At 37.1% G+C, this 14,317-nt stretch overlaps 1 protein-coding gene across 8 annotated transcripts in view; it reads right to left on the bottom strand.

Moving 5' to 3' along the window:
• The window catches only part of AP1S2 (adaptor related protein complex 1 sigma 2 subunit), a 33,033-nt gene that overhangs the window by 7,473 nt on the left and 11,243 nt on the right, over positions 1–14,317 (bottom strand). For 3 of the 8 annotated variants that reach the window (XM_021409794.1, XM_021409781.1, XM_021409788.1), the window contains exon 5: positions 5,736–5,830. The exons of 4 other annotated variants lie outside the window; for them this stretch is intronic. In XM_021409794.1, coding sequence (XP_021265469.1) covers positions 5,786–5,830 — 45 coding nt within the window. In that variant the 3' untranslated portion in view covers positions 5,736–5,785. Of the gene's footprint in view, positions 1–5,735; positions 5,831–8,314; positions 14,059–14,317 lie in introns of those variants that run through there. One more of the 8 variants, XM_021409812.1, reaches the window with a different exon arrangement.

The following is a 14,317-nucleotide window of genomic DNA, read 5'->3' as shown; positions in this document are numbered from 1 at the left end:
CATCTTGACAGAAATTTATTGTCTACTGATAAGGCAAGATAGATTGTTAGATAGCAACAGGAAGAAAACGGTCATTTCACTCCTGCCAGCTTTTTAGCCTATGGAACATGCAAACACCACCTGCAACTAGTCTAGCAATAAACTGACATTGTAGAGGTGAATCTAAAAGATGAAATGGAAGACAACAGTAACTGAGATGAAATGATAACAGCAATATTGTGAAATGGAAAATACTGCAGTTTCAGTGAGACCTCTGTATCCCACTGAGGACATCCTAGGACACAACTACAGAGAGCGTCTGGTGCTGCAGTAGCCTGATAAACAACAAAAAGGAAAATAAAATTGACAAACTATTTCCAATCAGAGAAAAGCTTGACACAGCCAGCACTGTGCACTTGCAGCCCAGAAGGCCAACTGCATCCTGGGCTGCATCAAAAGAGAGTTGATTGTTACTGTCTGCTCTGCCCTCGTGAGGCCCAATCTGGAGTACTGCATCCAGCCTGGGGCCCCCCAGCACAGGAAGGATGTGGAGCTGTTGGAGCAGGTCCAGAGGAGGCCACAAAGACAATCAGAGGGCTGGAGCACCTCTCCTACAAAGAAAGGCTGTGGGAGCTGGGGTTGCTCAGCCTGGAGAAAAGAAGGCTCTGGGGAGACCTCACTGCAGCCTTCCAGTACTTGCAGGGGACATACAGGAAAGCTGGAGAGGGACTCCATCAGGGAGTGTAATAACAGGACCAAGGGTGATGGCTTTAAACTAAAAGAGGGGAGATTTAGATTAGATACTAGGAGTAAATTCTTTACTCAGGGTGTGATGAGGCACTAAAGCAGGTTACCCAGAGAAGCTGTAGATGCCCCATCCCTAGGAGTGTTCAAGGCCAGGCAGTACGCAGGTTGGTGGTAACCTGCTCTAGTGGAAGGCGTCTCTGTACATAGCAAGGAGAGGCTGGAACTAGTAAGTCATTGATTTCTCTCCCAACTCAATCTCATTCTCTGATCCTATGAACTACAATACCTCACATGCTTCAGCTGTGACCTGTTAAATTTGTTACAGCATTCCCAGCCAAACAGCCTCCAGAGAAGTGAAGGTCCGAATACCGGAAAACCTACTTGAGGGGAGCAAAGAACAGATGTCAACTTCTGTGACCAACATCTAGGTTACACTGCTTTCCTTGTATGGGACTGTGCAGACCTCAGGCTACATCTGAACCTCTGAGGAACGTCCTTAGATCCAGGTAGCTTTCTGTTTTAATGACTTTCTAAGTCTATCTAGCAGCTACAGAGGAGGTTCTTACAACACAATACAATGTCAAACTAACAAAATACTATCTCTAAAAAATCATCACTTATTTTAAAAATTTGAATATACACTGCTTATTTGACTTACACACACGGTTTTTAGATTCTAGTTACTAGAATTTGTCTTTTTCAAACAGATATTTGCATTCGCAATTTGCTTTAGAAGTTAGTAAAACTCTGTAATTTTCAGCCCAAGTTCTTAGAGACTTTTAAATTAGAAAAATTGTAGTTTTTGAGTCACAGAACTATCTAGCTAGACCAGCTCTACTGACAATTTTCTCAACCAATTTTGTCATGACTAAGCCTAATTAAAAATATTAGTCATACTAAAACTAGAAGGGACTTCACTTAATCCAGCCTCCAAACAGCATACCTGCAACGTTATGTAGAAGTATTTAATCTGTTAAAGGCATCCAGCAATGGAAACTTTTTAATGTCCTCCAGGCAATCTACTCAAATGTTTCATTATTATCACTGAATTTTTTCCAATTTCTACTCACATTTCTTTCTCAGCCACAATTTAAGTTACTTTATGTCTGCAGTGGACAAGAAAACACTCCTTCCTTTAGCCAATAAAGAAATAATTTATGCCTAAACCAAGCTTCCTCAAGCTCAATGTTTTGCACTGCTGTGTGAACACTTCCCACGGTGAAACAGACTTCATGAATACTTGGCATGCTTCCTTTGTCAGGTAAAGCTTGCGTAAGTTTTACTTTCAACCTTTTTCCAATTGAAACCAGCACAAATCCAATGAAGGAAAGCCATGCTAACACGCAGGCAAAACAATACAGCGCCTACCTTTTAATAAAGACTTGATGATTTTTTTTTTCCCCCTAGCATCTAAACAAACCTCAAGCAAGAACAACAGACAAAAATGCATCATGGAATGCACTGCAGTTTGGGAATTATTCTGTTCAAAAACACAAAGCTCTTACAGTAGGAGGAGATAAACGTTGAGCAGCACTTGTTCAGCAATTCTTCAGAAGCAATTACTTTTACACTCTACTTCTGAGTCTTTATTAAGAAATATTTCTAATGAGAAGCTGCTTTAGAAAATTGCTATTCACTTGAAGTTTCAAGGATTTCAAAATAGTAGAGCATCTGCATCCCAACCTTTCCTTTGTTAAGTATTCAGAAGCTGCAATTACATAGTTATTGGGAAAGGTCTGCTCTCCTTCGTAAGCAATGTGTTTCCTCAGAGAGCCTAGAAAAACTCATGAGATCTTGGAAGCGTTCAACTATTAGCTATGATACTGTTGAAAAACAAAGTACAATCCCACACCAGTGCCAACTCCAAGTCAAGATCTTGTCTGCAATTTCCTATACACAGAGGATCTAAACAAAAAAGCATTCACGACTGATACAAATTAGTCAGTACAACACTCAGTCTGAAACCGCTGTCATCATGCAAGTCTTCCTCAGCAAAACATTCTATCATATGCACACTATCTGGGTCCAAAACATTACCTCAACAGACAGAGAAGGATACAACAGCAGATCAGCAGTGACCTGCCTGCCTCCCTCTCAAAAGCAGGAGAAAATATACCCACGGAAACTTCATGAACTGTAACTGGATAAGGGTGGCTGCCTCCAGCTCCTCACTTGCTATTTCTGATCTGCTGGATCAGAGGTGATAATCACTCTGGGAGGCAGTGCATTATGTCTGCCAATCAGCTGCTACAAAGTGAGCCACAAAGAATTAACAGTTTAATCTTTAAGGAAGGATGATTCTAAACATCCACTGGAGGCTCTACTATCCCAACACATGAACACAGATGCTTTAAGCAAACACTGCTGCTGCATGTTCCATATTGTGAAGCCAAAGTTCTAACAAGTCAGTGAGCTGTCCTCTACCAGTGTCTGCATGTTTGGCAGGTTGCCACACTACGCACATTAAGATTCATTAGTGTTTTCTTCCATTTTCTTCCAGTCTTGCACTGCCACTAGAGGCTTACATTACTTATTCCCCTTTGCTTAAGGAAAGCATTTCCTAAACTGCTGGGCTGAATTTCTGAAGGGATGACCAGAGTACATTATCATAAGAGACATGTCACATCCCATATCATCCGGATTCCTTGGTAACAGCACTTAAGCAGTTCCACTCCTCCCTGTTCCTGCAGCACTTTTCTTTCTTACAGCTCTTTGAACAAATGTTTGCAGGGCTAAGTTGTTAACGAGGAAAACAAAAGCTGCTGACTGTATGTTTTTTTATAAACGAAAAATTTAAATAGAATGAGTTTGATCTGAAATCCAGTTCTAGTATGGCCACATAGTTTGTTGGGCATAGAAGAAAGAGAAAGAATAACTGAAAACTCTCTAAGTCCACTGCTCCTGAAGCTCCTTAACACACTCCCATGACTCATGCCAATAACAGGGCTGCAATATAACGTTAAGTAAAATAGAACTTAACTACACTGACTTCAGGGTGCACAGCAGACAGGAGTCAAGACAAAACATCTGGGGAACACTGGCCTTTTAAAACACAGATACACAGACCACTGTTATAAAATGGTTAATTTAACCCAACTCTGTACAGAATAGACTACTTCTGAGTATGTGTTATCATGCTTGCAATAACTTAACATGGGCAGAACTCAAAACCCTAGTAAATCTCTCTGAAATAACCCCCAAAAACCCAAGTTCTACTCTTTTAGTGCATGTTTATGCTTGACAGAGTAATACAGATTAAGTAAATTGAACCTGTATAACCTCTTAGTTAAGTATCAGGATAATCCGCATACAGAAGCTTTGTGAATCAAAGGCTCCTCCTTCTCCCAGCCAACCTCCTCCTTTATCTCTGGTATTTCTTTTTTTTAACAATGAACACCCTCAATGAGCAGCGGTAACTTCCAGCAGGCAAACTATTCTCACATGATGTGCAGTCATCTACCTGCTCACCTCTCCACTCACCACAGCAGACACTATTCCCATTTGTCCAAATTCTGTAGAGTCACAACACAAGCAGAAGTCATCCTCTGTGCATAGTGACTGCTGCTTTGCTCCTTACAGGAAGAAGTATAGGCCAGAAAGGAGTCCATGGGCAACTGCTAATAACACTGTTTAAATCAATAGGGACAAAGTACATCTGAACAGCTAAAACCTTGCCCGTACAGGGAATCCATCAAGGACATAATCTGTAGGTAAAACTCAAGTCTCCCAGCATTCTATAAGCTTGAGCTTGCATGTTCCAGAATTACTTTCTGTAGCAGTCTAAGTCAACAAAATAGATTAGCACTCCTCAGTGAAAGCACTATGCTTAGCGTAGGTCTAAACCAACTTATCTATACTTATTGAAATCACAAACAAATTTTTACATTTGCACAATAAATACTAACCTCACCATGAAAATCACCCCTTATGTATAAGCTTGTTACCATGAAGGAGAGGGAAAACAATAATTGTGCAGAGAAAGATGGGGGGAAAAAAATCAATTTTTACCATTTAGGTTTTCTTCTAGTTTTAGATTATGTCCAGATACATCTAAGTAATTCTATTTTGAGCTAGTGACTCTTGCTGGCTGCCATAATTCTACAGGTCTAATATGCAAGCATATTAGTTACTTCCCACTCCGCAACACTGATCAACCACAGTATATACTAAGTAACTTTTAAATGACAAAACTATCCATACAACAGTGAATTTGATTACGAACACGTTACAAAATATTTGTCTATTACAATAATTTCCTTTGGCCTGTAAACTAAATCCTAGTATCTATACAGCTGCATGTGAAATTATATTACTACAGTTCCACATTACAAAAGCCAATTTGTTTACTGAACTACTTGTATATCATGGTATCAAAGCAGCAGCAAAACTAATTAAGTTTTCCTCCAGTAAATCATTTTCATGTGTTTTAAACTTGCCTTATTTAAGATAAAATCTTACCTTTATTAGTGGGACAGCCACAATGTACTCCATTTATGCTTTGGACAAAAATATGTTGCAATGCACTATATATGCAAATAAGCTTTGTTTTGTCATGCAGCATCTGGCACTTGATAGGCCAGAAAGAAGCAGTCAACTGCAGCAGCACCGAGTCTTTTTAGGGCCTAATTTCTTTGCACAGCACATGTGAACAGCTCATTTTCCAGTAAACACACTTTTGCATGGGTTGATTGTAAGTAAATAAAGCCAAACATCAGTTTAGTTATTAGTTTTGGTATCCATTTCTCTAACTTGCATTATCCCATTAATTATCAACACCAAAAGAAAGCTAGTAGAAGTCAGACGCTTCAAGTTGATGCAGTTAGTACAAAAAAGGAAAATAAACAGGGAACACTCAAAGCACTCTTCAAAGACCATCATGCAAGTGCTGCAGAAGGTTAAGCCCATCACCCATTTTTGTTTACCCTTGCAAGGATTTAATTACACGTGCAACAGTCTTTGCATAGCACCCATTTAATCCATGCCACCAAAATGGTAAACTTCGTAGTTACCAATCGTCTAGATGGGGGTCAAAAGGGCTAATGTCTTAGATTGCTCTTAATCATAAGATATCCTCAGACAAACCTCCCCAGTCTTCATTCTGGCTCTACAAACACAAAATCAAGCAGTAGTGAAAATGTAATACCATCTACTTTAAAAAAGAAAAATCAAACTATTTACAGCTTATTTCCATTTAAAATAAAAGTTAGAAAAATATTCTGCACTATATACAAAAATAAGTTCAGTTAGTTAACTTAGATTTACTTCAGCTATAGTTACTCATTAATACAATTTTATTAGGTCCTACTAAAAGTCTACTGTTAAGAAAACAAATGCATCAATAAAGAACATATGTTCAAGGATTCCAAGACGATGCATTAAAGAAGTGCATTAGTTCATTTTTCATTTCTTAACAAGCTAAAGGATATAAATACCTTAAAGAATAAGCTCTACAGTTATTTAGGAAGGTTCACCTGTGCTTGATGAGAACTTAAAATCAGTTCAGTAGTGTAACCTTTGAGAACATAATAGCACAGGATGATATCAATATATTTAATCCGGCGACTGTTTCACAGTGTTACTAACATTGTTACCCAAGATATGTTCCACGGAGGGAGATAAAAGTTGCATTCAATTTAGCTACCACACTTTAATGTAAACAACGTAATTCAAGAGCTATGTAATGGCATTTACTCCTCTAACAGTTACCATCATTACTTGCCAAGTTGTATGTGATAAGCCTGTCATTTTCATGCAGTAATGACTGGTGCAAGAATTTGAACATTTTGAACATTTTCACATTAATCCATACATCAGTCAAACGTACTTAGTCTGAGAAGGCTTACAGTCAACAAGTTTATTTTGAGAAATCTTTTTTATGCCTTTTCAAGTCAAATATTCAATATAAGATTAGAACACGTACACATCCAATGTATTTTGACGGCCAACACCAAAACATCTACTCTTCTCAGACTGGCAATAGAAAACAGAGCCCCCAAACACACCAGCAACACACCTAACATTTGTAATGCACACAGCTACAACCACAAAGAATCAAGAACTCAAAAAAACTGAACTGCGTGGGATCCCACCTGAGGGCATTCATACATTTTTCATCTACTATTCAGTGGAGCTCTAGTAACATTTCCACCGGTTGTGAGAGTTTTAGTGCAGGACTAAGCAGTAGTACTAAGTAGTACTGCAACATGATGCACCATCAGGGATACTAGTGGAAAAAATAGAATTTTCTTCTCACTACCTCGAGGTTCAAACATTTAGCTTTGCTCTTCTCAGCATTCTGAGAGATTTAGGAAACACATTCTATTAGAATGCGGACTTATGTGCCCATTTAAAAGGGGCATTGAATTCTGAAGATACTCCCTTACTGTCAAGAAATCTTGTGCAACTGTTCTTTGAATTTATTGTTTACTGACTGAAAGCACGCAACCAAGCTCCTGAGAACAACTATGGCTTCTTCAGCAGAGCTAAAATTTTCATATCACCATGATGCACTGCTTCTACAGAAAAGCAATAGAAAACTATTTCTGAAAAAAACTATCAGGAGTTCAGTGTACAGAGATAATAATCATATCCTTAATAGAACTATTAAGTATCAGTTCAGTACACTGTTAATATACCCTTAACAGTTTTATAAGAATTGCTTATATCAACAAATAATCAACTCTACAGAAAGCTTTGTGAAGTAGATATTGTTTAATAGTATTGGAATTCATATCAGAGAGCGCACTGAATATCTACCAGAAACAGCAGGAACTCAACTTGTACTAATTCATCATACTAATAACTGTTCATAGTGTTTCAATTTACAAAACAAACTGAATGCACACAAAACACTTCCATGGAAGATGCCTTCTTCACAATATTCCAATCAGCTTCTGATTTAAAAGAATAAAATTACTCACATCTCACATGCACACACCCCAAACAAAGATGTCAAGAAAAGAAAACATTGTGGAGACAGATTTATTGAAGTAAGCTGCTAAAGGTCTGCACAAAAGATGAAGCGCAAACTGACTTCTATCATTTTCAATTTAAAGTGAAGGACAGAGTAAGACCTGACCATTTCTGGAAAGACAACTGGATTTCTAAAACATTTAGAAACCAAAGCCTGCAAACCTATGATAATGAAGTCCTAAGCTTCTTGACATCCCCAAAAGTGAGAAATTTCTAAAAACATAACTGCATTCGAACAAAAAAAGGCAAAGAAAGAAGGCAAATCACACACCCTCTTAGTTACCAGGGGAAAAAAAAAAGGCAGTCTCAGAACAGTAAGGGGATGAAGTATGATCCCTAAGTTGCTCTGAAAGCAATGCCTCCCTTTCATTTCCAAGGAAACTATAGCAGATAAAAGAACACTGTGTGACAGAGCATATTCTCAGCACTATTTTTCAATACAGTCACCACCACGAGCTACGGATTTTCACCAGCAGTGAACAAGAAAGAGCCTGCATTCTACCCTCAGAAAAACCTGCACCAGCAGAGGTGACCCACTGCTGCCACTGCTGAAACCCACCACCCACCCCTCACTGTGCTCACATCCCCTCGTTGGTCTCCAGAAGCATTCAGCAAGCATCAACAAATGTCAGTGGGTGCCATTTTTTTTCCCTACACAGAGGAGTTAAATTCCATATCTTTACTTCATGTGTACTTCCACGTCAGATGCCATTTGTGACAGACTGCCCCTCTGCCACCATCTGCAGCAATAAAATGTAATAGAATATTGGTGGGAAGGTTCAGCTTCTACTGCCATATCACCATCTGCCTCTGACATCATGGGACAACATAATAAAATAGGAAGCATTAGTTTCAGAGCAGCCCTTGTATGACAACTTCCTGGATACTCAATGCCACTTTTTCAAGAAGACATTGGAGATTGAAAAAATGAGGTTAGCTTCCCCACCTCTCATTCCTATTTGGGAAAAAAAAAAGAGATGCGGGCTCTACTATTCATTTTTTGGACAAACTCCTAACGCTTTAAAGAAAATGCTATGATTTGTTAAGTATTTGCAGAAAAGCCTATTCTACAGCACCAAGAGGACAGCTAAAAACTATGTATTTTAAGTAAGAAAGCACCTTTGCTATCAAAGATTACAGATCTTTCTGCTACTATTAAAATAACAACTAGTAGTTAGAGGTTTGTTCTGAAGTTATATTCCTATGATTTCGGATTATGCATATTCTTAGAGCTCATTCCATCTGAAGTCCAGCTGAATTTATATTACTTGTATCAGAAACTACGAAGACATCTTCAAAAACAGCTGGCAGTTTCTGTGTTTGTCACCAGCTTAAAATCAAGACAGCAATAAACAGATGTTTATAGGAAAGCAGAAATGCAGTTCTGTAACTATTTTAAGTGACTTTTTACTTGAACGGAATGCTACAAAGAGTGAAACAGTTAACAAAAAACACAAAGATGATAGGGTAACAAAGTTTGGAACTTAAACTGACATACTCATAGATACCAGACTTCAGCAGTCCCACATACTGAGGTTACAAAGTGTTTAATTATCTTCTTGCTTTGCATTCTCTGAATCCTGAATTTAAAAAGCAGGCTAGTTTTCATGACATTAATAAAAATCCATAGCACGAACAAATTGATAAGCATGTTTTCCTACGACAAGGTGCAAATGGGTTCTTTCCATTTGAAGCATATTATATGTACAGTAATGTATGTATGACTACAGTGATGTTCTATAATAGTTACTTTTCTGAATGAAGTAAACATCTGTCCAACCCACATGGGAAAGTAAACAAAAAAGCAGTTGACCATTTACATACGATTTTGAGTAATATGTTTAGTGACAAGCTATGCTAGTCTTTAACAACAAGCAAACAAACTTTTTATTCCCAAGACTGTGAAGAAAAAGAAGAATCTGTCAAGGCCAAAGTATCTTTAAAAAAAAAAGGCCATTTTCCACATATGTGCATTTTTCACCTACTACTTTACAAGCACCTACATTTCAAGCAGCACAATTAAGAAGACACTCAATACCTCAAGAAGGTAGGAAACATGCACATTCCCAAATGAGAACTCTTTTCTAACATACTTTCCTAAGACACTTGTCAATCTATTTTACGTGTCTCATGAACAAGTATGTTTTCTCACACCGATCACAGAAAATGGGAAGTGTTTCATTCTAGGTTCCTAAGTGCTGTCTCTAATCAGCACCATATTCAAAATCACCTTCTTTTTTGATCAATATATGAAGAGTCAAGAACTTTTACAGAAGCAGACAAGGCACACACTTCATACGTAAGCCAAAACATCAAGCAACCTCACCACATGACTAACTCTGCCCTGCCATACATCCAACATTCTTCTGGGACTGAAACCTTAATTGCATTTTAGCAAAGCTACCAAAATACAACCACAACTTCTGCCAAGAGCTGACAAAGATTCCCAATCAACACAGACTTTGAGTATTTCCCAATCCTTACGTCATCAACTAACAGCATACCTTTTCTCAATCACAGTACCTGCCATACAGGTCCCTACAAACATCTTCAAAGATGAAATTAGAGACCATTATCTATTTATAAAATCAAGCACACGTGTTCTAAGAACTGCAGTCTTAAGCTGACCAAGTCGTCTACTTAGAACCGAGTCAGAAGTTGCACATGAAGAATATTCCATAATTAGAGCAGACAGATTTCCACTGTAATAAAGGTTTTGTTACATACTCGTTTCATGCTTAGAGGCACACAGGTATCGCAAAAGCACAGAACATCACTGCCAACTTATGAAGGAAGTCTCTTTCAATAGTTAATACTTAAGAGCTAATATTAAGTCAAGACTAAATTAGTAACATTGATTATCGTAAGTTTCTCAGAAGAATCATAAGAAACAGGTGCTTTGATTCCCAAACCAGACCAAAAAAGCCTTACGCTCCCACCCACTGTGGACTTGTCAGTGCTAATGCTAACATTCCTACATTTTTTCACGTTCCAAGAACAATCTAATACACCTTGTACCACCTTTAAGCCTAGAGTTTCCAATTAGCACATTTCATCCCCAAGAAGAACATTTTTGTGACCAAATTCTCAATGTCAAAGATGCCCATTCTAATACTGAAATCGACATAGTAGGTCTAAGCATCTTCCACAATTCAGCTGTTACTAACAGACTAAGCACCATTCTGTATACAGGATGAGGTGAGGGCTTAAAACAGCAAAGCGAGGCTGATTCATAGTGTAGCTATTATTCTTCATGTGGAAGGACTAGCAGATACAGGCAAACTGCAAGAGCCTAGCTAAAACATTCACACAGCTTCTACATTTTCAACTGTTAGTAAAGCAGTGATGAAAAAGTGTGACTTGTGAATAGTTGCACATTTTCATCGAGATCTTCAAAACAAAAATCTGTTTTAAAAAATATTTTAGATATTCTGCAATCGACTACTGAAAGCATATCAAAAGAATAATGGTGGAAAAAAAAATGAGAATTCTGAAATAATCAAAAATTACATACAAAAAATACCCAAAAGAATTTTCACTGATGTTTAGGAACTTGCACCTAGTTCAAATGAAGATCAGCAATTTTGTGCAAGTTCGATTTCAAATATAATTGCCTGGTTTATATATTAGAATATTACTGTTTTAGCACAGTTCCAAGCACCATTTTAGTTTTATTTGATGGTCCAAGTAAATACAGCAAATAAATTTTTTAAGAGGAAAAAAAAATGGATCCACTCCGTAAAAGGACTGTGTTGAGTTTCATGCATTAAAGATTTTAAATACCATGAAATCATACATGTTTTAGCTCTTCCAAAGAACACAGGTATACATTTCACACGCAGATATATTCCATGTGCAAATACTCTTCTCCTGGCATAATTGAGTTGACTTCATGAAATACCACCTTTTCAGAACCACTTGTCTCTGTAATCCCCAGTTAAGCATTTAAAATTTCTATAGCAAAAGAACAATTATCAAACAAGACACACAACAGCAGTGTTTTCAAAAGATGTATTCCTAGCGACAGATTTCCAATGAAGCATGCAAACACTGGAATAGTTTTTACTATCACTCACAGGGTAACGTTGTCAGTATTAACAACTGAATACTGATAAGTTATAGCAGGCACTAATGAAAAGGAGGCAGGGAACAAGTACCCGAACTGATTGCAATACTAAGAGCTAACAAGAAACTGAAGGGGAAGAAGGCTTAAAAAGTTAGCATGTTTCAGTCATGTGCACTCTAGCATTAAGTGGACTGCACAGCACCAAGAAAATTAATGATACCTTGAAGCAGGTGCTCAGAAACAGAAGCACATCCTGGAAAAAGGCCACAAGAATTCAAGTATGCAAGCCTATTCAGAACTGATTCCCCATTCAGCAATTTATGCCTCTGCATTTCCTTTTAACGTTACTCAAACAGGCACTTAATGTATTTGTAATGATTTTCCTTTGTGTAAATATTCTGTTCAGCTTTTGATCTGTAAGGTGCTTCATACATTAATACATGCATAACTACTAATTAATAATGCTGCGTATTCAAGACTGATTAATAATTTTTAAATTAGGCAATACGAGATCTCAGGTCCAAATAAAAGTCCTTTTGTTGCACATAATTACAATGTGACATGGTCAAAAACAAACACACCATAGCCCTGCAAGAAAAGGCCTGCATTTGGAATCAAAACACATTTCATTCCAGTAGCTTTGAGGTATTCTGAGAAGCAAAATTAAACAGAAATACAAAGAGTCTCCAGTTGTGGCAAACTATTATTTTAACAACCTTCTCCTTTAGACTCAGCATGCACATAGTAGCAGTTAATACAAAAAAGTCATCCACAAAAGAAGTCTAACCCTATTGGAAGCTCAATTTAAATATAAACTCAGACCTTTACAGTTCTTATAAACTAAAAAGCATATATATGGAGTAGTTTCATACTTGACTGACAGCCAGCGTAATTCTACTAAGATGAAAAATCAATTAGCTTATAAACACCAAACATAAGAATACAGTGGAGCCACGATCAACTGCTGAATTCCAATTTATTCAGAAAATAGTTAATAAACCTTGATAGAACAAAGAAAATCTCAGAGAGGGAGAAGAGTAAAGAGTCTCAGGAGTAAAGGGGACCAAGGTAATGCTATCACAGCATTAGGGAAAAGTCTCCAGTTGAAAAAGTGATACATCCTTTTGAGTGCACACTATTAACTTGAAATTATGTTATATAAGTCTAAAAAGAGAATGCTAATTGCTTGGACAAGCTCAGTAATTAATTCCTAGTTTTTGCTTTAGAAGAGCCCTAAGAAAATGGTGAAAAGACTCTTACGGGCTTTGAAGTTTAAGAAAATACAGTAACTTCAATTTATATGTAATTAACTCTGCATTTGCAGGAGACAGACTGGAATAGGTAACTAACCTATTATATCTGATTTTATATGAAGAACAGCAAAAGATTTTAAGGTAAAATTGATGGGTTTTTTCCCCCCTCTTTGTAATCTGAAACAAGACTTCCAGTTAAAATAATTCCTTCTAAGTGTTAAAAAAGGTCCAGCTGAAACTTCTTTAGAACACAAGTTGTATGTCTGTGCAAGTATTTCCTTCCTAGAAAAAAGATGCTAACAGATCTGTGTAATGCTGGCCCTATTCATAATAGCATCTAACTGCTGACAGATGAGAACTTCAACATGTTCTGGTTTTGTCTGTACTCTGAAAGGATTACAGATACAACTACAATGATAAAGAACTTTGTGTTTCCGCATCCTAATAATACAACATTCAACAAGCTGAAAACAGAATGTTCACATGAGAATTAAGCAATAAACTGACTGGGCAAGTTAACAAATGGAAGGTTCATATTAACTGTAATAATAAAGCAGCTAACATTTATATAGTATCTTTTGGTTATGTTTAAAATATGATTCATCATCTCTGCTAAACCATGTTTCACTGACTCTCACAAAGACTGATAATTTCTTCAGCCTACTAGAATTTCATGAATTTCATTTAGACATTCAAGGCATTAATGCTGACCTCAAAGTTATAGCAATTAATTATAAAGGAAAGTACAAGATGGAGAAACAAGAGGGAAACGTTATTTTCTGTGTCAATGAACTCCTCCCCATTAAATAGTTTTGAAAGAAAAAGTAGGAAAAAATGCAATCTATATTTCTTCCAAGTTCATAACGTACAAAAGCATTCAAGGTGAAAACCCAAATGTTTCTGTGGCAATACTATTACTGCTTTGTCAACTTTAAAGTTAGAAACGTGCCAGAGTAAGCAACCTATAGCAGAAAAGAAAAGAAGGTCTATAGAATCTAAAGAACTATACCTGAGTGAGTCTCAAAGAAGAGAGTCTAGCTTCTGGATTTCAGCAATGAAACAGTAAAGAAGTGAACATGCATCAGGTATGACAAAAAAACTAATTGCTGATTAATAAAAATAAACAAAAGATGTGAACAAAACTAAATTAAAAGCTGCACAATCTATAATTATCTAGATATACACATACAACAGCCACTTACATTTCTAGCAGAACACAAAATCACAGTAGGTTACAATACATTCATGCCAAACAAGATGGAGAGAGCAGATAATGCAGTAGTATTGCACAATTAGAACA

Source organism: Numida meleagris, chromosome 1 (assembly GCF_002078875.1).
Source record: "Numida meleagris isolate 19003 breed g44 Domestic line chromosome 1, NumMel1.0, whole genome shotgun sequence".
NCBI classification, from domain to species: domain Eukaryota; kingdom Metazoa; phylum Chordata; class Aves; order Galliformes; family Numididae; genus Numida; species Numida meleagris.
This window is presented reverse-complemented; position numbering and strand designations above follow the sequence as displayed.